A 26016-nucleotide genomic window follows, 5' to 3' on the forward strand; every position below is an offset into this window, starting at 1 on the left:
TGTCTGATATGAACACATTCTGAGTAAATTGGTACTTAGAACTGAAGTGCTTCCAAATGGCTACCAAAATGTGTGGCATTTTAGTTTTAGATTTCCTTCTTCATTTTGATTGCAGATATTTCAAAAGATTGCAGACACTTTGAGTCACAAATAGTGGGTGCTTGGCTTCTCTTTAATGGTCTATTCCATTTTCCTTTTCCCCTTACAGTATTATGGGAGTACTGAGTAACAAATGTGGCTTCCAGCTTCAGTATCAAATGATTTTCTCTGTGTGGCTGTTGGCATTTAGTCCTCAGATGTGTGAGCATCTGCGGCGTTATAACATTGTTCCAGTCCTTTCTGACATCCTTCAGGAATCTGTAAAAGAGAAAGTAACCAGGATCATTCTGGCAGCTTTCCGGGTAAGTGATGTAAATAATCTGGAATGAATGCCAATGTTGCTATAAGCCTAGATGCAAATCTTTATGCAAATTCTGGAACATAGTTTGGATTTGTGTAGCTGTTTGTTTTCTCAGCAATAGCTGCCATAAGAAAGATGGTGGATGGGCTTCATTGGACATTGGGAGCAGAATCACACAGAGAAGCAGCCCTGATGTGCAGCAGAGTGTTACTACAACATTAACTGGTGTATAATGGCCACAGTTACATTTAAAGAACCAACCAGAAAAGGCATGGGAAAAGTTCTTTGAGTTCAGCATTTCAGATAAATTTTTAATGAGTTGAGTGGCTGTTGCTGGCTTTTCAACTGCCAGAGAGTGATTGTCAGGCCAGATCTAATGCTAGCTATTTATATGAATGAAGACTTCCAGATTCAACCACTCTGGGAGAGGAGAGGATTACCAACCTTCTTGAAAAGTGTCCATCCAAGGGAAGGATTAAGATTGTTGAGTTTACTAGGATGCATAAAAGGTGGTGTTCCCAATGAAATTCAAGATGTAAAGACTCAAGGAGAAGACAACAGGAAGAATGGAAATAAGTCAGTGTCACGCCCTAGGCAACGGAGCACCAAGAACCAAACACGGAGGCCAATAACTAATATCTTTATTAAGGAAATATATAAGAATAATAAAAACAAGTAGAAAATATAGTCCAGAAGCAGACCTATCCAATGAGGTCAAATATTGTCCAGAAATGTTTAGTCCAATAAATGATATTAGAGTTTAAAGTTAAATCCCAAACCGAAACACACACTATTGCTTGGCAATAGTGTGGGGAAAACGTCCAGGGTCTTTCAGGGTCCAAGGTAAAAAACCACAACAAAGTACGAGGGCAAAACTTGATTCTTGGAGCAAGGTCCGTGGCTAGGAACAAGGCGAGGCAATTCTTGATTACTTGGAAAGACAAGGCAGTTCTTGAATACTTGGATTGGCAAGGCAAGGAAGCTGGGGTTGCGGACTTGCGAAGTCCACACTAGGCTGGAACACGAAATCACTCCTGAAGCTGCTCTGTTGACTCGGCACTGAACCAACCGTGCCAGGCACCTATATCTGGGTCTCGTTTTCCCGCCAAGCAGGTGTCCAGCGTTCTCTTTCCCTAGAGAACGGAAAACAAAACCCAGCTTTCTCCAGATGTGAGACTCCCTAGATTTTCCCAAGGGAAGCATGGCTAATCAGTGTCTTGTTTAGCTGCGATTCTCAGACTCCTGCGAATCTGCTCCCTTTCTCTCCTTTCCACAGTATAGGACTGTCTCCTGGCAAAAGGAGGCGAGGATTGCTCAAGGTCTTTTTTAATTGCTTCTTGGGCAAAAACATCAACATCAGGCATCTGAAAGGATTCCGGCTGTGGTTGATCCGGAGAAAACCCCATGTTTTCATCCTCATCTGCCACAGGGACACTAGGAGCGGGACTACAAGGCCCATGAGTCATCACAGTCAGATCCTTCTGATAGAACCATAGAGTTGGAAGGAACCACGGATTGTGGGACTAGAGCTGAAATCATTGGAAAAATAGGGTTGAGAAGAATCTGCAGCAGAAAGACAGTGAAGAAGACTCAATTTTCAGTAGTTTGCAAGATATCCAAGAGTCTGACAGTGAGAGAACACCTGTGTCCACTGTTTCAGCTGCTGGATGTGATGCTCTGTTTTGTTCTGCACTAAACACATGCATTTTGATAGAAAGTGATCCAGTAGTGAGGTAAAGGCTAGTACAAAAAGGAGATCTGTAATGTTTTGATGGCAATGATTGTGATCCAATCAGAAGGACTTGAACTCTTCCATTTTTGTTGCAATCATGATCTCCCCTGCAACAATTGTTTAAAGCTTCCCTATTTCTAATCCAGTTCTGGATGGGTTGCTCCCCTTCTGCATTGATTTGGGATGAATCAGTTATTCATATGACATCACATGATCAGTGCCATGCTTATTTGATCCTAGTTCTGCTGGATTTTAAGGAATCCCCACTATTTTCACTTCAGTATTGTTGGTCAGAATATTGTTGGTCAAACAGTAATGGGGGCCTTTATCAGAAGAGATGACAAACATATTTTTGGTGCTTAACAGAGTAGTTAGCTCATGTTGGAGAGGAGGTTTCAGCTGAGTAAACTACCATCTTGCCTGTGTTCCTTGGCCTGTTCATGCAGCTTTCTTGAGCATGGACGGAGCTTAGACCAGGTAGTCATCTCAGTGTTATGCAGCTCTTGTAACTTCCTCATTCATGCCTTAATTTTTAAAAGTTAATTGCTATCACTCTTCCTCATACCATAATTAAATTTTATATATTTAACTGAAATTTAATTCCTTTTTGGCAGTACAGCTTTCTAAAAGCCATATGTTTCTAGCAGCTTGTTAGATTATTTCTAGAAGAATATTCAAAATTAGGATGATAGCTCAGCAATTGAACTCAACAATGACAAATTGAATAAGTGGATTGAAGCTATATACTTTAATCAAAAGGCAAGATTGGAGATCTTACTGAGAATCTCAAAGCCTTTGCAGAGGATGCTGTAATCATTTTTTTTAACTGATTGTAGTTGGGGTCCTTTATTCTTCACTTCCCAGAACCTTTTAGAGAAGTCTACTGAAAGGGAAACCCGACAGGAGTATGCCCTTGCCATGATCCAGTGCAAAGTTCTAAAGCAGCTAGAGAACTTGGAACAACAAAAATATGATGATGAAGACATAAGTGAGGATATCAAGTTCCTGTTGGATAAACTTGGGGAGAGTGTCCAGGATCTCAGGTGAATATTATTTTAGGAAATATTTTTGTTCAAAGCAGCATTTAGTATGTAAAGGTATGCTAACCATTTGTAAAGATGAAATAAAATCCTAGTTATTGGGCAGATAGCTTAGCTATATTAACCATACTTTTCAGATGCTGCAAATTTTGAACTGTTTGAAAGAAATAAATGTGCAAATCTCTAGGATCAAAAAGTCTTTTAAAAATAATGCTAACATATGACTACCTGCTTTGTACCTCTGGAGTTCCCTCTTATAATCCATGAAAGGAACACAGATTAATAGCTGTCACTTTTAACCATCACAAGTAGACCTTGCTTAGACGTCTATATGGGAGATGCCCTCTTATCTTATGTAATTACACAGTAATGTTTTATTTACAAAAAGCAATGCATCACTGTTGTAATCACTGGAATTTGGCAGGCATTTAAAAATAGCATAAGCTTTTCAATCTGAACATGCATCTAACCTAAAATAAGATCCTATAGGATATTAAGATCACAATGCACCCATTTTCTAAAGCTGGTACCAAGACCTAGGAAGGCAAGCATCTTTCCTAGGGCTCTAGCACATGATAACAGAGTAAGAGAGTTTACTCTTTTATAGTAGTCTCTCTATAGAAAGTGATAAACTGAATCTCACTTTCTTGGGACAACAGTCCCACTTTTTAAAATGACTATCTGTCAAGATAAGACAAAAAGCTGTTCATTTTTCACCATTTTGCTCCCTCTCCCAGTGATATATTTTACAATAAACTAAGATGACCAGTTTAGGACAAGACTGTAATGAATAAAGTTGATACTAGTAGAAGTGGTGCCTATAGATGTCAAAATGCTGATAGATATTGTTATTCCTGAATGTAGGGCCTGGTCCACATTGCACTTCTGCTGGTTGTATGGTCCTAAGTCACAAACACCTTTTTTGTGCAGCCAAAATAAACCTTTGTGATCTTCTACTCCGTGATCTTATCTGGCTGAGTCATACTGATGACAGACCCTGTATTTAGGGATAAACACATTACATTCGTAATCTTTCTCCATTTATAGGTCATCAGGGTTTGATAGGAACTAGAGTCGATTAGCATCTGGAAAGCTATATGGAGCCCAACTTTGATTAAGGTGTTTCCTTTTCCTGTTAAAGAGAATAAGTATACTTTGTGCTACAGATTTACTTTCTGAGATTCTGGGATTTGATATAATTTCTGTCCTGAGATCCACCTCATCCAAGAATATAAAATCTTTAGAATAAGTCCAAGAATATAAAATCTTTAGAATAATTCAGTGCAGATTTGGAAAGGAGACTGAAGTAAATAAAATGCTGACATCGTGATGCGTATTATAGATAGGCAGATTGGTGTTATTTATTCCCTAAAAGGAAGCTTTGCCCCTTTAAAACGGAAACAGATGAAACTTACAGTAGTTATTGCAATAATAAAAAAGTATGTTAGTGAATTTAGGATGTTATCATATTTATCGTATATGTGCTCATAACCATGATTGTAAGTGGCACCTGTTGTTTCTGCAGTAAGCCTTATAAAGCTTCTTACTGTAGCAAAAGCTTTAAAAGGATTATTTCTCCCACTTGAAATGTACAAAACTAAATATCACCTTGTTGTATGGTATGACTAATGCAAACATTGTTTTTGAACTCCAGATATGTTCTTCAATCTCATCTTCTGTTTATTCTGCAGTTCATTTGATGAGTATAGTTCTGAGCTTAAATCAGGAAGGCTAGAATGGAGTCCTGTTCACAAATCTGAGAAATTCTGGCGAGAAAATGCTATAAGGTTAAATGAGAAGAATTATGAACTGTTGAAGTAAGTTATTCTCATTCCCTTCCCCTTTAATTTTGTACCTGCCAATTGTAAAGACTGTATTGCTTCGGGTATTGCCAAAGTTCAGTTTACAATATGTACACAAGGTAGAGGGACAGTATTTTCATTTTGTTACAAAAATACTTAAATACAATATGGGATCTAAACAAAAAAATGTTCACCCTATTTAGATTTGCCTGTTAGAGCATTCAGTGTCTTCTCTTGAAAATGTATTCTGTTCTATATCAATGATTCATTTGAACCTGATTACTTTTAGAATGAGACCAACTAAATTCTGGATTACAGCCCCTATTATATTTAGGCACAGGACATGCTAATTGGGAGTTGCAATTCAACATAATTTAACAGCAATATTCTCAGGCTTTCAAAATAACAATAAGCCAAAATTCATTACATACAGGATTGATAGTCAGGAGGTCGATGTTAACAAGTTGGAATAACAGGAGTATATAAAGCATTTGAAGTCTTGTGTGATCCTTCCCCAGATCCCTGGAAGCTCTAATGGAGCATAATATCAACCAAGTTCCTTTTCAGGTCTGTTGCAGCACACATGTTTTGTGATTTTTGAGAAGCTTAGCTCTGAATGCCCTGTATATACTTTTATTAACATGAAGAGACTAAGATTGCAAACCTACACCCACTTTGTTGAGAAGAAGCTTACTAGACTCAATTGCACTTGCTTCTGTGTAAATGTGCATAGGATTGTGTTGTGAAATCATTTTTTGTGGTAATTCAAATAATTAATTTCTTCACCATCATTTCGAGTTTCTGAGTTGTTTTTTCTGGAATAACCATATAAATCAGTACTACTCTAATTTGGTGGTCTGTGGACCAGTGCTAGTTTGAGATCCATTGACTGCTTCTCCATGATAAGTTTCCAGGAAATAAATATTTCTAACCAATGAGCACAATCTGGGCATTGGTCCCTGGCACATTGGGGACACTGCTGTCGCCCAATCAGATAGTTTAAGAAAACTGGTGCTTTAACTTTTTACTTGCAATCCTATTACAGAATTTTGACAAAGCTTCTGGAGGTATCTGATGACCCTCAGGTATTGGCTGTGGCGGCTCACGACGTGGGAGAATATGTCCGACACTATCCTCGAGGGAAACGGTATGGAAGCATCTGTACCTTGATTTGGCATCAAGTTGGAATGACACAGCTATTTTTTATGTTTTGTGACTGGGGTTAAGCTCGATTAGATGAAGCAGTATCTTCAATTCCTATGCAAACTCATCAACATCCCTTAAGATTCTAAAATGACATTTAAATGTCATTTTAAGAAGTTAACTAAGGATGATTCAGATGTATACCATATAGACAGTCTTATTGTACTATGGATTTTGTATAAGACCCTGGTGACTGTCTTGGCTTTTGAGAAGGAGAGGATCGCCCGCCCGGAATCCATTCTCTCCAGTTGTAGTTACTGGGATTTATAGTTAACTTACAATCAAAGAGCATTCGGAACTCCACCAACGATGGAATTGAACCAAACTTGGCACAGAACTCCCATGACCAACAGGAAATACTGGAAGGGTTTGGTGGGCATTGACCATGAGTTTTGGAGTTGTAGTTCACCTACACCTGGGATTTTATGTCAATATTTATTTGTTTACGTAGGCATTAAATGTTTGCCATTGTATGTTGGAATCCGCCCTGAGTCCCCTCAGGGAGATAGGGCGGAAAACAAATAAAGTTTCATTATTATTATTTTATTAAATGCTGATACTTTACAGAAATTGAAAGTACTGGCTTCATGAAACAACACAAAACATAGGGCCTGTGCACAATACATAAGGCATTTTGGTTCACAACTGATTTTTTAAAATGCCCATAATATTTATTATTTTGGGGGATGATCATAAGTGTTCTAGTTCTCTTTTCAAAGCACATCAGTAGTGTCATGCTTGCTGTCTCATTCATTACCATCTGTTATTTCACAGACTGAGCAGTATCACATATTTTTTAGATTCCAAAAATAGGGCCTAACTTCATACAATTTTTGAAAGAGCATATTTTCCCATATGAGTCTGCTCTTATTTTTAAGATAGTACAAAGAACCAGGAGAGAGAGAGGGGTGGGTGGGAAACAAATAAATGGGGATTTATTGGTATCTCTCTCTGGGATATGGAACTTTCTCCTTCTGCCTTAAGACAAAGATCTTTCTGTTCAGCATCTGACTGGCTGCTGAGGTTGGGTTTTTTAACTACAGTTGCTGCATTGTTTTACTGATAGACTTTATAGATTTCTTGTAATTGTATTATGTTTTAATGTGGTAGTTTCTGTATAGCATAAAAATGCAGGGAAGCTAATGAGTGGTTAGGATGGAAAAGTTCATCTTTCTGGCAGCTGTTTATACTGCCCTTAGAGAGGAGCGCCTTATAGTAAAATGCACCACATGAGGAATATTTGCTTCTGCTGATAGTGATGTAACAGAATAAAGAGGCCAATATAAGATTTGCTATCTTGTTACAAGGTGTACAGTTCTAGAAAACTTCAATGGTGTTTGAATATCAGAAGTGTATTACAGATACTTAGAAATGTGCCACTTTTTAAAGTTGCATAGTGAAATGTTGATGCCCACTAATAATCAGAAGTAGAAATAAGAAGAAAGCCTTGTACAAAATTCTTTAAACACACCCATGTCACAAACTTTCTTCTAATATGTTTTCTTCCCTTTCTCTTTTAGTGTGATTGAACAGCTTGGTGGAAAACAGCTTGTCATGAACCACATGCATCATGAAGACCAGCAGGTTCGCTATAATGCTTTGCTTGCTGTGCAGAAGCTGATGGTTCACAACTGGTATGTAGTGGTTAACTTGTACTTAAGTGCTGACAGAATGAATTCTTATTGCAATGCACAAAGTGTATGTCATTAATGATTATATATCTTAAATATGTGGTAGGAATGGAGACTTGATGCCTGTAGTGTGTTGGCCGTCTGCCACCAGTTAGATGTTTTTTGCAGTCCTCGTTAGGATCAAGGCCAAACATTAACAGTTGTTCAGTGTACAGAAAAAAGTCAATCTATATCGGAATCATAAAGGCATACAGTTGGAAGAGGCCATGAAAGCCATCCAGTTCAACCCCCTGCCATGCATTGATGACCTTATCTGATAACTTTTGCACTATCTTGGCAGTTTTAGGTTCAGAAAATATATGAAAACTAGGAACAGACTGAGGAGTGAATTTTCCTGTGTAGTGTTGGGAGGATGGGGAGAGCAGAATAGGTTACACTTGTATGCTTTGATTTTGTTTATTTGTTTCAACACTGTATAATCCTTTGGATTTGGTTCTCGGTTGGCCTTGAATTGTGGGGTTCCCCATAATATCAGCAATGTGGAATTTGTTGCCAGGGATAGTCAGGGACCACTAATGATGCTTATACTTTATTAGTGGGTCAAGTGTTTGTTACTGCAAGAACTCTTGACAAGGCCTGAAACTACTTCCAGTTTTAGCATAAATGAATGTTTTATACTACTGTAATGGTAACTATTGATTGTTAGAATGAACCTAGCAATTTTAAATAATACTTATATCAAAGTAAATGATTTGGGTTGCATTGATTTTCTTTTGCTTTCAAAGCATAATTTTCTTCAAACAAATCATAGGCTCAACAATGAAAGGAAATTAAACTGAAATATATATATATATATATATATATATATATATATATATATATGATTGCTTTTATTACTTGGTACTTAGAGTGTCTTATTTTTCATCTAGCAATTAGGAGGACTTATGATAGACACCATTGATATATTTCTCATAGGTTGTGAGATGCTTCCATGTAAATCTTTAAGAGAAAAAAATTATTCTTGTTAAAACGTTTTTTCATTGTTTATAAAATGTCTTGGTTTCATAAGATACATAAGATCTCTGCAAGTGGGGTTACCCAGTGATTTTTGTTACTGGCAAAAGTGAGCCATTTTTGCAGATTTCCAGGGCCAGATGAGACAACTGAAATGGTTAAGCACTTATATGTTAATTGGTATTAATCTTTAACAGCAACCCCACATAGAATGCATTACAGTAACCCAAACTAGATGTAATTAAAGCATGTGTCACTGAAACCAGATCTAATGTTTCAAGGAATAGGCACAGCTGGCAACTAGTTTTAGGTGTGGAACTGCACTCTTGGCTTTTGCTATAATCTTAGCATCCAGGCTCAGAGTTGAGTTTAGGAGAGCACCCAGGCTTTGCGCCTGAGATTTAAGGAGGGGTATGACCCTATAGAATACTGACAGAGTCTCCATACCTTCATATACCTTTGAATTGACTAGGTGCATATTTGATTTGTCTGGATGCATTTTTAGTTTGTTTGTCCATGACTGACAATAGACATTGTTTCAAATGGGAAGGATAGGTGGAATTGGGTGTCATTGGAAAATTGTTGACACCAAAGCCCGAAACTCTGGGTGACCTCTTCTAACAATGCCATTTCCCTAGTCTTTCTTAGAGGCACAAACTCATAAGTTTGTACTGGAGGACTCCTGTTCAATGCCCTGATCACTGGGTTTTAGGCTATCTTAGGGTTTTATTTTGTCCCCCCATCAAACTGTTGAACATCTACATGAAACTGCTGAGAGAGGTCATCTAGCGTTTTGGGGTTTGGTGTCAGCAATGTGTTAATAATACCCAACTCTACCTCTTCTCCCCATTTGAAACAATGTCTGTGGAAAATCATGGTTGATAGTATAATGTGTCCTTCATCTTGAGTATATGATTTTGACAGTGTCTCATACGTGTCATACCTCTGTAAATATTCCTACTTTGACACTCAGTATATAAAATTATAGGACATGAGCTTGCTTTCAAATGTGGTAAGTCTGAAATAGCTTTTTAGGGTAATTAAACTGGTACAGCAATCTGAAGCCACATTCTGGTCATTTTTTTCTTGTGTTCTTGTTGCTCCAGTGCTTTTGTTACATCTTCTGATATATTTCATTTGCTTTATCCTGACATATTTGATTTGACATGAGTGGCTGTTTTCAAAAGTAGCAGTGGAGGTTTAAAACATTGAGTTAAGGGCTAATGCTTTGCACCTCATCTTGTAAAGCATTGTTTTACTTTGATCCATGGGGAGACTTCCTCAGCATAGCTGATGTATTTTGTCTTCAGGCATACCTTGAGTCCTCATTCTGGTAGGAGTCATAATTTATGCCTTGATCCCATTCCCTAGATATCCTATTGAGGATCAATTTTGTTAAAATATCTGATTATGTCATTTGCAGGAAGAATGAAAAAAGCCTTTATGAAAGAGTAGTTTTGTTAATACTATTGGTCATTTAAGACAATTTACCTGTGATTCAAACTCATCAGTAGCTTATCTCCTTCATGCACAATCTCTTTATACAGATATACTTTATAAGATGTATAAGCTATAGAAAAATCTTATCTATCCTGAGTAGTATGCATTTGGCTAGCATAGGCCATTACCACCATTCTGTTCCTTGGTAAAAATAATAAAGATGGGCTTCTAAAAAGTTATTGTTGAGGAAGAATAATTCACTGCTCACATTACCTGTCCACTATAATTCCACATTGTTGGCCCATGCATACTTGAGAAGTTTCTCGTGTCCTCAACCAAGTAGAAGGGAACAGATTTAATGTAGATAATACCTTGATGTCCCCCCAAATCTCTGTACATTTTCAGAAGGCATGCAATCCTGTCTAGCTGAAAAAACAAGGAATGGTGGGTAGAGGGATGATTACTCACCCAAAGGTTGAGTAGGAAGGGATGACAGAGCGATTGCAATCTACTGATTAAAGGTCAGCTCTTAACTAAAACTGGTCCCAAAACAGAGACCACATCACTCTTTTACAAGTTGTCAAGCTGATCTGATTGTGAAGTGATTCTTAGACCCTAGATAAGAGATGGCCAAGATATGTCTTCTAGCTATTATTCAACTGTAGCCCCCATCAGCCAAAAAAGCCAATGTAACCAATTCGTGAGAAATGCTGGGAATTGTTGTCAATATCTGATGGGCTGCATGGTCTTCCTGGCTAAAGGCAGTGTTCTCAGTAGTTGCCACAAGGGTCTAAAATTCTTCTGGTGGAAAGCAAAGGCTTGCTTTTGTGTGCTGGAACTTTTTAAAGAAAAGACTTCTAGAGGGTGCTGTGTACTGTTTTTATTGTGCTGTTTTTAAGCTGCTCTTTATTTAGCTTTATGATTTAAATTGTTTCAAAATGTTGTTTAAGTTCATTTAATGTTGACAGTTGACGTGTTTTAACTGCCCTGAAAGCATCAGATCCTATCTGATCTTGGAAAGTAAGGAGGGTCAGGTCTGGTCAGTATTTTGAAAGGAGACTGCAAGATAATACTAAGTAGGCTATATTTCAGGGGGAAGGCAATGGCAAAGTCAGTTCCTGCCTAAGAAAGCTCTAAGAAGTCCATGGGGTTGCCATAAGTTAGCAGGTTATTTCAAGGCACACACACTCATTAACTACTGTACATTGCATTTTCATTTATAAGTGGCTTTGAGACCAACTTTTGGAGAAAAGAATTAATAGTTGTAATTACTGTTATTGATTAGAAAAAGCAGTATAGAAGGAACTTTCCTCAGTAGCTTCAAACATTTCCCTTTCTAGATAGCAGTCCTTCCACTAAACTTCACCCTCAAACATTGTAATTGCTTCTGTCACTTCCTCAAATCTTGCCCATGGTTTACTTTTTAAATAAATTTGAAACATCGTGTTATAAATTGAATGTTACTCATTAGCTTTTGGACCATTGCTTTTTACCATCTCCCTTTTGGGAGTCTCAGTCCCTTTTGTGTCTCTAGATTTCATTCTCCATGGTCATAAAAATTGCAATATAAAAAGCACAGAACATTGTGATTATTTCTCCGTCAATAAATTTCTCACTGTGACTTGCATCTTTTCTCTGGCGATTGGCAGGATCATCAAATCATCTTTCACTTAATAACTCACATTTTGTAGCAATTGTGACAGTTCCATAAATAGCACTGCCCACACAGTGAAGTAAGTATAGTTATACGGCCAAGCTTGGTAGAGTTTTGATCTTGAATTCTAATCTTAGTAACTTGTAAGACAAAATGCACATTTAACTATGTTGCTTTCTGTGGAAGAGCTCTTTCAGACAAAACAGTTTTGCTTTTTCAAAATAAACTAGTCACTTTCTTTGAACTGTTTTTGTCCATCCTTCCACATTACACTAAAGTCCCGTCCTGTCCCCCCCCCCCCCCCCCCGGCAACATTTGTGGTTTTGGCATTCATGGATTTGATTATTTGCAGATTTAATGTATCTCTTCCTAAAGCCTGAGACCATTGTGTGCAATTTTGGGGGTGGCTTTGGGAGGAGGATACACAAGTGATTACCACAGATCCCTTGCATAGTGCTTCCTTAATTTCATTATCTTAAGTTTGAAAGGTAATATGCCAAGGAAGTTGTAGCTGTTCTGCCTTTCCCAAAGTTTCATGGTGAGGCAGAAGAGCCCTTGTCTTCATTACTCCGTCTAAACACCTATTAGAATCTGTTGAATTTTGATCCTTTATCAAACTCAGCTGAACACAGTGAGAAGTAATAACAAAGTAAAAAAAAAAGCTGAACAAATGGGACAGTTTCGTTTTAGAGTGCCTGAGAGTCCGTTTAGTTGTTGAATAAGCCCGCTTTTGGTCTAAAACTATTTAGTTGCTTGTGATTTCCTGTTTTTTTTCCATCATTTTAAAAATGTATTTGTTATGCAATGCTTTTGACATGAAATAAATAAGCCAGAACATAGTTGAACAACAGTGAGAGGTGAGCTGCTGATTAGGGCTTCTGTACTTGCTCAGTAGAACAGAACATATTTTTTATAGAAAATCCTGGGTTCAGGTTCAAACATCTCCAGACAATAAAGGGCTTCTTCTTAAAATCCTTGAGGGCTAGTGCTAGACAACATAGGCCAATCTTCTCAAAATGTTCAGACATTTTAGGTCTCCAGACTAATGCCTGTGGGCTGAATGCGGCCCTCCAAGGTCATTTACCCTGCCACCGCCCTAAACTTTAGACACAGGATTGCCCTAAGTCTGAAATGACTTGAAGTCATACAACAGCAATAATCCAAATTAACTTGACTATCTTATCAACCAAAAGTAGGCTCACACTTCCCATTGAAATACTGTTAAGTTTATGTTGGTTAAAATTGTTCTTCATTTTAAATATTGTATCGTTCTTTTATTTTTTTGCATTACAAATAAGACATGTGCAATGTGCATAGGGATTTGTTCATTTTCCCCCCAAACTATAATCTGCACCCCCCCCCCCAACAGTCTGAGGAACCGTGAACTGGTCCTCTGTTTGAAAAGTTTGAGGAGCCCTATTGTAGAGGATATTCAGTGGGGTTAGATTTTATGAGCCAGTTCAGCTTCTGGGCACTTCATGTGATGTGCAGAAAAATTTAAATATATCACATAAAACCCAATGAAATCCCCTTGTTGGTATAATCTTCAATGGTTATTGTTCAGGTATTAGATTTTTATAATTCCATCTTCAGATATTTCTCAACTGGCTAAAGCCAAACTGACAAGCAGAAAATTAAATGCTTGTTTTGGAAATTGCATTCAGTACTATTTTCTTGAAAATTCAGTGCAGCTGCTTTTTATAATCCGACTCTTCTTTCCCCCTTCCTATTGTGGTCTTTCAGGGAGTACCTTGGAAAGCAGCTACAGTCCGAGCAGCCTCAAACAGCAACAGCCCGAAGCTGAGAAACCACTTTCCTTTGGTGGGAGTAACAGGAGTAACTGGAGCTAACCTGAAGTTCAAATAAGAAAAAATAATGTGGTCACAATTTCCTCACAGCCTCTCCTGCTGTTGTGTAGATTTCTTTCAAAATATCTGGAGTGAATCTTATTGTCTAGTAAGCCATTGCTGACAGTTTGTTAGCTTCATTCCTTCTGTATTGCAAATCTAAAAAATATAGATAATATGTGCTGCCTTTATTTTATGTATTTATTGTCTTTTGGGAGGGAAGGGAGAAAAATGAATTAAAATATAATCATTCCATATCATCAACTGTTTGTCTTGATTGTTTTTCTCCACCTGCAGCGAATTGTATTCACTTTGGAAAATTATGGTTTTATTAATTTTCTCAAAGAGTGTTTTGTAAAAGCTGCGTGAGCCTAATGAAAGACCAATTTCTCAATTCCCTGAACAGTATAATATCTGCAGAGATATGGCATATTATTGTTAAATTAATGAACAAATGTGCCTTTAAAATATCAAGTAGAACATCATGGATCATTCTTGCAACTCTACACAAGTCTGCCTGAAAATGAGTTCCCATTTAAACCTATGTCTGGAGAAGTTGATATAGAAGTGCTGTCCTAGCTGCCTAAAGGAAAGAAGTTTATTATTAGGTTATTATAATCGCAAGCTACAGACATTGTAGCCCATAACTTAAGCAGTTTAGTAGTCTCTTTATTCAAATAGTGAGGTATGCTAAACCTCCTTATGAAACAGCAGCAATGGTAACAAGAAGAGATAGTAGTCATGTGACATCCTTCAGAGGCCTGCTCAGATTTGCCAAATTTTAAAGCTTTTTTTGCAAATATATCCCCCCTCCCCACACACACACTTCTGTTTTCTTTTTGTGTCACTACCTTCTCTATAATACTGTTTTCCATTTGGCTGGAATTGTATGAATTTAACCTACATTTGTTCTAGTTTGCTTAATCTATTTCTGCTTTATCTGTGTAACATTTCACATTGTTTTCTTGTTTCCTTCCTCTATGTTATGTATGCAAAGTGTATGATTCTCAAGTATAATTTTGGACCTTACTATCTGCATTCTTTCAACTTCTAGTAATCCAGGCCACTACAATTCCAACTATGTTGCACCAAGTCAAATCCCAAGATAAGCTTACATGCCTGAATTTAGTTGATATTCCTAGCCAACCAATGGGATGTGTATAAGTATTGAGTTATCATTCAGCATTTGGTTGAATGGGTTTATCCAAACTTGGGCTATGAAATAAGTTTAGGCTACTATTAAGACTGAACTGGCATGTCTTTTTTGGACTTGAATGATCAGATGAATTTAGACTTGATATGATCTACAGTTTCATTGACTTGAATATTAAGCACATGACCAGCTTTCCCACGAGACAATTATTTCTGTTCTTGGTAAACAATTTTTGCCTTTCTTACTTGCTTCTTAATACCTCCCCCCAATACTCATAGATTCCTTTGAGAACTGCCTGATCTTAAAATGAAATCATTTTAAAAGTTGTCTTTTTCAGTTAGCCTCCATAAAGATCTCTTCCTGAAAAACTACTCTTATTATCTTGCTGAAGTAAAATGACTCCCCTGAGTGTTTTTAACAATCCCTTAGTTACTGTTCAAATTATAGTGGAGTCAAAGAAAGTGTATACATAATGTACTGTATTAAAAATAATTGTCCACCAAAATTTCATTACTCCCAAAGTGTACATTCAAGGTTAGCCAACTTCAAGAGTGCAATATTAGCTAAATGAGAGCAAAGTGGGACAACAAACTGTGTACTTTTGAAATAATTGTCTGCTTCTGAATTTAAAAATACATTTACAATGAATGAATAGAATCTTGAGTGGCTGGTGACTACAAAAAACAAAACAAAACCTCACGAATTTGTTCATTTTGTCTTGCATGTATTCATTCAATGATGGACTGTAATTCCCTCCACGCCTAATAAATATACTTAGTGAGAAAGGATCATGGGACTTGCAAGCCATATGTTGCCTTCTCTTATTGTAAGTGGATGGAGACTAAGAAAATGCATTCATCTTTAGATTGATAGCAGGTGGGTGAGCAGTGAAGACCTTTAAAACCTTTTTATTGTCAATTTAAAGCAACTTTGATTGAACTTGCCTGCTCAAAAGTTATAGCTTGGTCTTGATTCTAAACAAGAGATCCATTATATCTCTATACAGGTTTAAATAGATGAGGTGGTACAGGTGATCTTGTCGGTACATGTTATCAGACTACAAAAGGAGAATGAAACACATAGAGAGGAACTGAGGATAGTGACGCACATTTATGGAGATTGTTTTCAAATACTTAAGATGGGCAGCAGACCAGCTACTATTGATGTGCATTCTCTAATCCCTGAGCCCAATTTACCGGAGAGAAGTGATGTATGTGCAACGTGATAACAGCTAGCCATGGCATGACTAATTAAGCATTTTCTGATAGAGGCCAGTACCTCAGGCAGAACAACACAGGGGAGGACCGCTGCTAAACTTCAAAGGACTTCAAGTCACATAGATGAGACAGAAATACAGTAACTATATGGCTATGACACTGCCGCATTTTTTAAAAAAATAGAAAGGGCATGTTGCACATAGTCATTATTTTTAGATTTCAGTGTGCACATCCCCTATATACATTTGTTGGGCTGATAGGTTTGAAAAACAAACAAACATATTTCATGCAATAGAACACAACTGGTTGATCATGGGCAGTAGAGAGGAAAAAAAATCCAAAGTCTGTATTTAATGCACTAACATCTGTAGCATGTTGTGCTCTTCCATGTTACCCCTTCTATAAAAGAATCTATCAAGATAGAATAAAGTAAACAATATTTTTGCATTCTCTAGTCAAGGGGTCTGTTACCAGCTTTCAACCATAATCGGACGAATTACTTTGGTTTCCTTCACAGCTTTCTTTTGTAAATAAGTGTTTTACTTTTTAAGAGCAAACTGAAGAATTTCAGGAAGTGGTGACAAAGAGCTCTAATCAAGATGTTGCAAGATGTTTAGCAACTGGCTGGACTTTCTAGTAATTAAGTGTAGCATTTGTGAGAAGGTAGAAGTATGAAGATGTAGTACAAACTAGTAAGTGGGAATGAAGAAAGTACCTAAAGGTAGACATTGCTGCTCTATGTTGCACACAACCCAGAAATCCTAATACATTTCAAGGAATCTATGGCTAGCCAAGGGGTAGCCACAGGGATGGCAAATATTTAACTATTCCAAATCAATTTCTATTTCTATTGATGGTTTGGTTGATCCCCAAAGCTCTTTATATATTACCCATCAACTTCCCAGTCAGTAGAAACATACTAAATTTCTCTTGACAGGATAGTATTGTGCTGGTATATGGTTAAAGTAGGCAATTACTATTTATTGGACAAATAAAATTATAAATGGGATCTTTGTGTTTCCATTGCAATGATTAATAAGTTGCAAGTGTAACTTGCTAATTATAAAGGAGAAACGATTACTACAAGTAATTGTTGCCCTAAATGATGCCCTAAAATGTCAGTACTGCAATTTTCTTTGAGTGGTTGTGGTACTCTATGGAAGTTTGGCAATTTGATGAAGATGAATCTACACTTTGAAGTTGCCATTGTATTCAAGTGCCTGGTTTCAAAGGTTCTCAAAACCAATCATTGCAGCCAGATTGATTTGAAAAACCACTTCTGCCACAGCACAGGTAATTTTTCAGGTCACTCTTCCCATTATGTTTTGGTGCCAAGGATCTCTCCAAGTCAGTTGCCCCATCCTCACAAATCTCTTTTTCCTTATGACCTTTGTCTCCTGCCTTCTCCTTACTGCAGCAGTGGAACTTATAGAGTTGTGGCCTTAGAATCCATCTTTTTTTTCTTATTTATTTAAACAGTTCTGAAAGAATCGTCAGAATTGGCAAGGCTCATCTGAATTCTTTTTTATACTGTGTTTCTCAAACTGGTACACACATCTCAAATAGTTGTTCCTTCTGATGGTAGACTACAAATCCCACAAATTACAGGGAATGTGATCTTGAAGATATTCAGGTTACAGTTTCCATTATCTCTTCCCCTCTGGATTTTCTGAACAGATGGGCTTTACAGTGCCACAGATCTGGAGAATCATATATAACCCCCTAATATTTGACCTATGAGCAGTAGAAGAAAGATTCAATCTGTTTCATGAGCTCTTGTGAAAACATTAGCAGATTTCTCCCAGGACAGCACCACAAAATAATCAGGGATTGCAATGCTAATGCCAAAGAACAGATTGCATACTCTTTCTCCTTCTGCTCATGGTTTGAATCCAAGCCATAAAAAAGAACTTGACTTTTTTTCCTATTCACTCTTCTATCATATATGGATGGAATATAGATTAATGTGAAAAGCATTCATGAATCACATATCAGAAATTTTAGAAAATAACCAATTTCAAAAACTTTCCAATGGGTATCTGTATAAACCAGTGGTGCCCAAATTTATTTGGCCTACCACCCCCTTTCCAGAAAAAATATTAGTGCCCCCTGGAAAGGGGGGGCGTGGTTTAGAGGGGTGGGCGTGGCTCCTGCTCAAGAGGGCGGGGCTGAGCCTCTCCCCTAGTCCAAAATGCAGGGCTGGGAGGGGGAGGTGGATGGGGCCACAAATGGGCAGTCAGGACTGGGATGGCAGTGTTACGAGCTCTGAGGCAGGGCTGAGCTTCTATTCCTGTCCTGCGGTGCCTGCCAGGACATGGGGCGAGGCTATAGGAGGGGAGGGGCCTCTTCCCAAGTGCCTGACAGGGCTGAACGTCTATACCCCGCCCCCATGTTCTAACAAGCGGCTCAGGGAAGGTATACAGCCCTGTGTTGCACTCTTGGAAAAGGCCCCGCCCCACCCCTAGCCCCGCCCTTTAGTCCTAAAAGGCCTCTCAGGAGAAGTATAGAGGCTCAGCCCTGTCTAGGGCTCTTGGAAGGAGGCCCCACCCCCTTCCCTAGCTCCCACTCTGTGTCCCAACAAGCGCCTAAGGAGAGGTATAGATTCTCAGCCCTGTCTCGGGCTCTTGGGAAGAAGCCACGGCCACTCTTCTAGCTCCGCCCCGTGTCCTAATAGGTGCCATCACCACCCCCCTGGATCGCTGCAGCGCCCACCAGGGGGCGGTAGTGCCCACTTTGGGAATCACTGGTATAAACGAACCTGGTAATTCTACATTACGTGCCAACATCCAGTTCAATGGCTTGCTCTGTATGTCTTCTATATCAGTGCATTTTGCAGAATCAATTTGTCTCCCCTGTTATTCTAAGCAATTTTTTGTTACTCTGGCTCCTTTTGCTTACTTCTTAATTCCTTTGCTTTCTCATTGTATATTTACTTGTAATATCAAGCAGTCTTAAACCAATAGGGGATTTAGTTCATTAGCACAAAGCTTGAATGGCTTTTTGCATCACCTTAGAATTACAGAAAATAAAGGTTCTTCCTAATACTTCCTGAAGCAAAGATGATACTGCATGGTTTTGTCTGCTTACATGGCTGACTTAAAGCAGTGTTATTTTGTTGAACTGCAATCCTGAAGAAATCCAGTTTCTGAAACTCTGTATTTACTTCACCAAATGACAGAACTTCCCACTGGCAACTGATGTATTAGCTTCAAACGTCAGAAGGTAATGCCTGACATCAAGGAAACAAGAAGCTTCATAATAATAAAATTTTGTGGAAGGAAGGAATACATTTCTAATAGCCTAGTCACAGTTTTTCGTTCAGTTCATCTGCCATTTAATATTCATTATAGCTAATAAAACATTTGAAAATATCATATCCAAATCATGTATTAGTTTATGCATTTTGCTTTTTATGGTTTTAACTTTCAGCATAATTTCCATACAATGGAACAGGACCAGTGCAAATGTTGGCAGCTTCTCCGATCACAGCTCAGGCATATCTTATAATGACTCATTTGAATTCCTGGAGGAATGAAGTCTTGAGTGGATGAAAGCCACATAAAAGCTATTTGAAGGAGTGCATAGTGGGCATAATGGGGCTTACTTCTGAGTGAACATAAGGTCATTGCCCCAGAACTTAAATATACCCAAGTAATACACGGCACTGAATCCTAGCTCCAAATCTAGAATGTTTTGATTACATTCAGAAGTGTTGATACTCCAACAAAACTCTATTCCATACAAATAACAATTATGACTGTCCTCTGGCCATCTCCTTTCTTATGGAAAATGTTGACTAACAGCAGAAGCTGGTTATTTATATATTTAGATAGTTCTATACAACTCATTATCATGAGATCTTAGAGCAAAATACAATATGTACATTTTAAATATGTTTTAAACTCAAAATTGAAAGCTTAATTGATATTCAGAAAGATCTTCATTTAATATATTGCTTTTGTGAAACTGAACTCCAAGCCAGGATCTTGTTGCTTAACCAAGGCTTCTTTGGACTTCAGCTCTCCTAGATTCAGTGGAACTTGTCATACCTTTTGTGAGCCTTTATATGCATTAGTTAGTTGGCCATCAGGATACTTGACCCAACACTTGGGAATTGAACATTAATTGACTTGCCTGGCAGCAGATCACAAAGAAGAGCAAACAGATATAAGTTGAAGAATAAGTGTTGCAGTTTTCTCATGAAAAAGTGTGCACTTGAAAATGTGCATTCGTGCTTTTAAAAGCATGCAAAAGAGATTTAATCATGCAGTTAATCATTTATACCCAATATTTTCCCTACAGGATACAATGTGTTTAAAGCATCTAAGCGCTACATCTATTATATGCTGTTGAAACACCAATGAAACCCAATAATTAAACTAGAAATAAGCAAAGACTGAGCAGTTCCATATAGTTCCATATGAGTCCCTCCGGGTGAGAAGGGCGGGATAGAAATATTTGAAATAATAAATAAAATAAAATAGTTTCTTGGATTTCAAGCAGTTTCACCATTTTAATGCAAATGTAACTTTCCAGGGGAGGGAGAAGAGTGTTCCCCAGTGTCCATTCACACTTCCTTAATATCAATCTTTGGTAGTGGTTTGCAGCTGTGTAAAACTAAACATGGTTTCCACTACCTCCATTATATTGCTGCAATCTCGTTCTCTTTGTCAAAAGTAGGATCTTGAAAAGCTTTTAAAATACATATATATGCAGAAATCAACACTTGATTGTTCCCATGGGGTTGTTGAAAATGCTGCCAGATGCTACCAACACTATATGAATTTTTCTTCTTTGAAATTAATTATGCAGTCTACAAAATCATAGCAGGATTGGTGCTATTAATTCTAATACAAGCATTGGAGTATAATTTGGAGCTAGAGTTCTATTTTCAACAGTTTGTGTACTACCAGCATGTGCATTAACTGCATTTAATTTGTAAGAACAAAGAAATCCAAACGCAAACCACTGTGTTTTGATCTCAGGATTCTGAAAAAGAAATAACAAATATTTAACTGTTTTTAGACTATGTTTAATCCCTTGGGGAAAGAAAAAGGCTGCTTTTGGAAAATCTACTGATTCAATGTTAGCACCAACAGTGACTTTCTAATCCCAAATTCTAATTCATCCAGGTATCTAACTACTCCCGATATTTTCAGAACAGGTTGAAATTATTCACTCCGAAACACTTAATTTCACAGAAATAATGGCAGACAGCCCAGTGATCCAGCCATTTTTTATAGATTATTAGATCAAGTCTTCTCCAGCTGGATGGTCTCCAGTTGTGTTGGACTACAACTCCCCTCAATCACCAGCATAACTATAGTCCAGCCCATTTAGAGAGCACTGTGTTGGGAAAAGTAGGACTAGAATGAGTTAATGGGCAGGCAGCCTGTATGGCAGCCAGATACAGCCTTTTTGTCAGCTCATTCAGGCAATGAAATTATGTGAAAGTATTTGGGATGTGATTCGTCTTTGAATGTGATCGCTCCAGGGGAACAGATAATTTATTCAATTTTCTCTCTACTCTAAAAACTGTAATTTTAAAAAATGTTCTTGCTGCAAGGATAAAGTCTTCCTCCTGACTCAGTTTGCTTGCCCCGCTCTGGCATCTGTGGATGGATAGCAATATAGTCCCTTGGGGAAAAAATACTGAAACAAAGCTCTTACTATGCTTGGCTTCTATTCAGAGGTTCCAAGGTCTAATTACTATTTCTTTATGACAAGACTGCAAAATATCCCAACCCGATCCCATGGAGAACAGTTATTGGTAGTAATGAAAAGAATATGAACTTTTAAAAAATCTGTTTGGCTATCAAGATAAGGTTTCTGAATGCTTGAGAAATGTGATGCAGTAGAATAACACCAGCTATGAGGTTCTTAGGACTTTCGTAACTCCCTTATGAAGTTACAGCAGAAAATATTAATGAAGAAAGGTTTTACACATAAATACATCTTCTGCACAGACAATGTGTTTCCTGTGAAAGGAATCATGTATCTTGTGTAGAAGGGAACAGGTTTTCACTATATATATAAATATTTTCTGCACACACCCAACAAAGTGTATTCCTGAGATGCTGATACATGAATTTGGCCCAAAGATTGTGCAGAAATCTTTGCATTCTTGTGCAATGGAAGGTATAGTGATGGAATTTAAACTTGTCTGAAAGAATGAGACGTACAATCCTAGATGTCACAGTCAGCCATTACTCAACTAGCTGGAGAAATAGTCTGACTCAGTATAAGAGAACTTCCAATGCCTTTTGATTACATTGTCAAATCTCAGAGGGAACTATGTGAGAAACCAAAAGAGAGACACCAAATAGAACAGAATTGCAAGATGAGCAATTGGCCATTATGTAATCTATCTACAAGATAAAGGCTCTATAAATTAATTTGGATCCATTTCTAGTCTCGATTGAGCTCTGTAGCACAATCTGGATGTCATTGATACCATTTTCATGAAAGTTCACAAGGCACTGAAAGCTAGCTGAAAATGAAAATCAATTGCTACCCTTTAATCATTGTTACTGAATAACAATTAGTACCAGTTATAGCTAGACATTGTTCAACACAAATGATGTTGGTATTGCCTATAATCAATATTGCACATCGGGAATGCTGTTTAGATAAATGCCCAAGTTGATGGAGGAAGGTATGATAATGAAAGTTGTTACTTTATAGATTATAGATCTGAAGAACCTCCATGAGCTACAGGCTGGAAGAAATAACCTTTCCTTGCAAACAGTTGGTTTGCAGTCATTAAAAAAAGGTCATGCTGCTTCCATGTCTAACATAGGATCACATTGAGCTGGGTCAAGAGTAATATGTGGAGGAACAGATTTCATCCCCTTTTCTCCTCTGCTTCCTTTTAATTGTGACTGTCAAGAGGCCTTGCTGAATGGCATGGCCTGTGATGAAGGATACTGAGATAAAAAGGAGGTTCCTTTTAAATTGGATTCACAAATAGAAGATAAGGGAGGAGAGGACGAGAAAGTCACCTACCTCCATCCTCTCTTCCCATGCTTTTCTAGATTTTTATACATGCATGAACAGGGCTATTATCGCACCCCAAACCTGAAGCCACCTATGACCAGAGCATCACATAGGAGTCCAGAGTAAAGGCAAACAGTTTATTATAAAACACACAAAAGATATATAGTAAAAAGCAGAGATAAAGACAGAAGATGTAAAATCCAAAAAGTTAGCAATCAAATGTCTCTTGTAAATCCAAAAGCAAGGCAGTTCAAGAATAGTCCCAAAATCCAAAAGCAACTTGAGTCCATAAGCAAAACGTGAACAAGGATACACAACGCGAACATGGAAAAACTCCCAGGATACTCAAATCCCAAAACCAAAAAAAGAACTAGAGAACCCAGGTCTTAAAAGCCACGTTGCCTAAACTGAAGAGCAAAGAGCTTGTATCTCCTATACAGACATGAAAGCATTATGTCTCCCCTGGAATTTTTGCTTCCCACAGAGGCATGCAATCAAAGCCAGCAATCTGTAGGTGAGCCTCCTGGCTTGGGTCAGTATCACCAGGTGCATTCCCATGAGAATTTCTTGTCAATTCATCTTTTCTAGACTCCCTATTTGGAGAGGATGATTCCAAATCCCCTGGCTATCCTTGAAGGCCTTGAGGATCAGAGGCCTTCTCAGGCCCATCTTTGCTTGTGTCTAAAGCAGTTTCACTTTCTAGCTTTGCATGAGAATGAATCCCAGGGCCTTCTGCATGAATCCCAGAAAATTTCACAATCCCATTTGACTCTAAATTATCAGTGAACCCATCAGCTCCTGCCTACTGTAATTGCTGCTGAGCTACAACAGCTATCACCTTTCAGAGTGAGGGAGACAGGAAAACTGCCATAGAATCTGACACAGGTGAAAAAACAGGACCCAGGTAGGTAAAATCACCCCTGAAGAAGGGAAGCCAACATTTCACAAGAAAGAGCAAAGCAGCTTTTGAAATTATGTACATAAAGTTATTCTGCCCTTTCCCCTGTGCAACTGCTTACCAGTCTGAACTTTTAAGAGTGGTCTTGTGGGTATGAAATATATATTTGCAGTTAACTGTGTTAATAAATGGATCCAGCCAAACATTTTTGAAAGGTCATAGACCTGAAATCAAAAAAGAAAGAGAAAAAAACAGCATGGAATTTGATTGTCAGGATTCTCTAGGATGTGCTGCACTGGAGAAGGGGGAATCCACTGCTGGAATTTAGTGACAAGTCCAGGCTCACTAGCAGAGAACATGTTCCAAACCCAATGCCCAATAACGCCAGTTTTGTGGTGTCTAGTGGCTTCCTTATACAGACATTATAATTGAGTTTTAAATTCAATTTGAAAGATGACATACAAAATACAGAAATACATCCCCAATATATCATAGGTTCAATGCTTTTGATAGCTCCTTTAAAGTTCAGACTAAAACCAAAGTGAATTCATGCCCCAATTTGCCTCTACTGCTCAAGTTTTTAAATGGATCAAGCAATAACTAGAAAATAACTTGAGATCCTGAAGAGCTGTTTGATGAATGAGTCAGCCAAGATATAGGAAATTTTTAACTACTTCAAAGTTTTAATTACCTACCTTAAAGTGATGTAATCCATTTACAGTCATTATTTTTGTCTCCTTAAGATTCAACTATAACCCTGCATTTGACCTTTCATCAATGTATATATCAAGTAAAGTGGAAAGTATGGCTGTATTAAGTGGAAGCATCAGAGCCTAAAATATCTCCTGTCACATCCTGCTCTTCAATACATTACTTTAAAAGCAAAATTCATGGAAATATGTTAGAAGGTACAAAACTGCACACAGAATTCACTGAAAAGAAAATGCAAAATACATGTATCGACAAAGCTCAAGGTATAGAGAATTGGATCTAGAGCACAGGTGGGAGGAGGGCAAATTGCTTTTCCCAGCCATTATCATTCAATTTTATTGACTGATTAAATCTATAGCCCTCCTTTCTCCTAGGATAAATAACAGGAATTTAAAACAAAATTATATTAAAAGCTTATTTTACCAAACTTTAGAAAGAATTGAATAACAATATTATTAAAATCATGATTAAACCAGTAAAAACTCATTTCAAAACCTTATTACTAATTTGTTGAAAAAACAAAACTAAGCATATCACTTTGCACACATTATTTAAAACTCAAAAGGCTTATATGAATAAAAAGCTCTTCACTTGCCAGCAGATAGAAAACAGGAAGGGGGGAACCCAAAGTCCCAGAGAAGGGTTTTTCTCAGCCCGGAAACAGCTATACAGAAGGCTCTAACCTCTGTTCTCACCATACATCAATGTGAATAATCCTTAAAATGTCCCTTCAAGTTATTTCCAATTTCTAGTGACCCTAAGAAAAACCTATCAGGTTTTTCAGAGAGTGGGTGATTCAACCAATGTCATCCAGTGCTTTCCATGGCTAAACTGAGAATTGAACTCTGGTCTTCAGAGCAACTTTATCAGACACACATTTTCCCTGCTTCTCTCCTCTGCCAGTCCCCCAGAACCCATCACATGACATAGGGCTACTTCTGGCAGGTCTCTGTGGGGCTTTGTGCCGGCACTGTTACAGTGCCCAGAGGAGTCAAGTGTAGACTTGATTCCTCATTGAAGAACAGAAGAGGAGCCAAAGTGGAAGTGGGGATAGATGGGGAAACGATGTGGGAAGGCCCTGATGGGAGGTAACAGAGCCTGAAGTCTCCCTCTGCTGCCCCACGATTATCCCACGATTATCTCACGATTATCCCATGATTTCTCCCTCTGTTCCCTGCTTTATCCCTGCTCATGTGATAAGGACCATCGTCCAACACTCAAACAACTATACCATGCTGGCTTTCAGTGTAACCTACTCCCATGGAAAGGTGCATAGAA

At 38.0% G+C, this 26016-nt stretch overlaps 1 protein-coding gene across 1 annotated transcript in view; it reads left to right on the forward strand.

Moving 5' to 3' along the window:
- The window catches only part of atp6v1h (ATPase H+ transporting V1 subunit H), a 41474-nt gene extending 27447 nt beyond the window's left edge, over positions 1-14027 (forward strand). The window contains exons 9-14 of the mRNA XM_003224307.4: positions 209-401; positions 2997-3175; positions 4864-4989; positions 6020-6121; positions 7698-7811; positions 13660-14027. Coding sequence (XP_003224355.1) covers positions 209-401; positions 2997-3175; positions 4864-4989; positions 6020-6121; positions 7698-7811; positions 13660-13720 — 775 coding nt within the window. The 3' untranslated portion in view covers positions 13721-14027. The remainder of the gene's footprint in view (positions 1-208; positions 402-2996; positions 3176-4863; positions 4990-6019; positions 6122-7697; positions 7812-13659) is intronic.
- Positions 14028-26016: the final 11989 nt, after the last annotated feature.

Source organism: Anolis carolinensis, chromosome 4 (assembly GCF_035594765.1).
Source record: "Anolis carolinensis isolate JA03-04 chromosome 4, rAnoCar3.1.pri, whole genome shotgun sequence".
NCBI classification, from domain to species: Eukaryota; Metazoa; Chordata; class Lepidosauria; order Squamata; family Dactyloidae; genus Anolis; species Anolis carolinensis.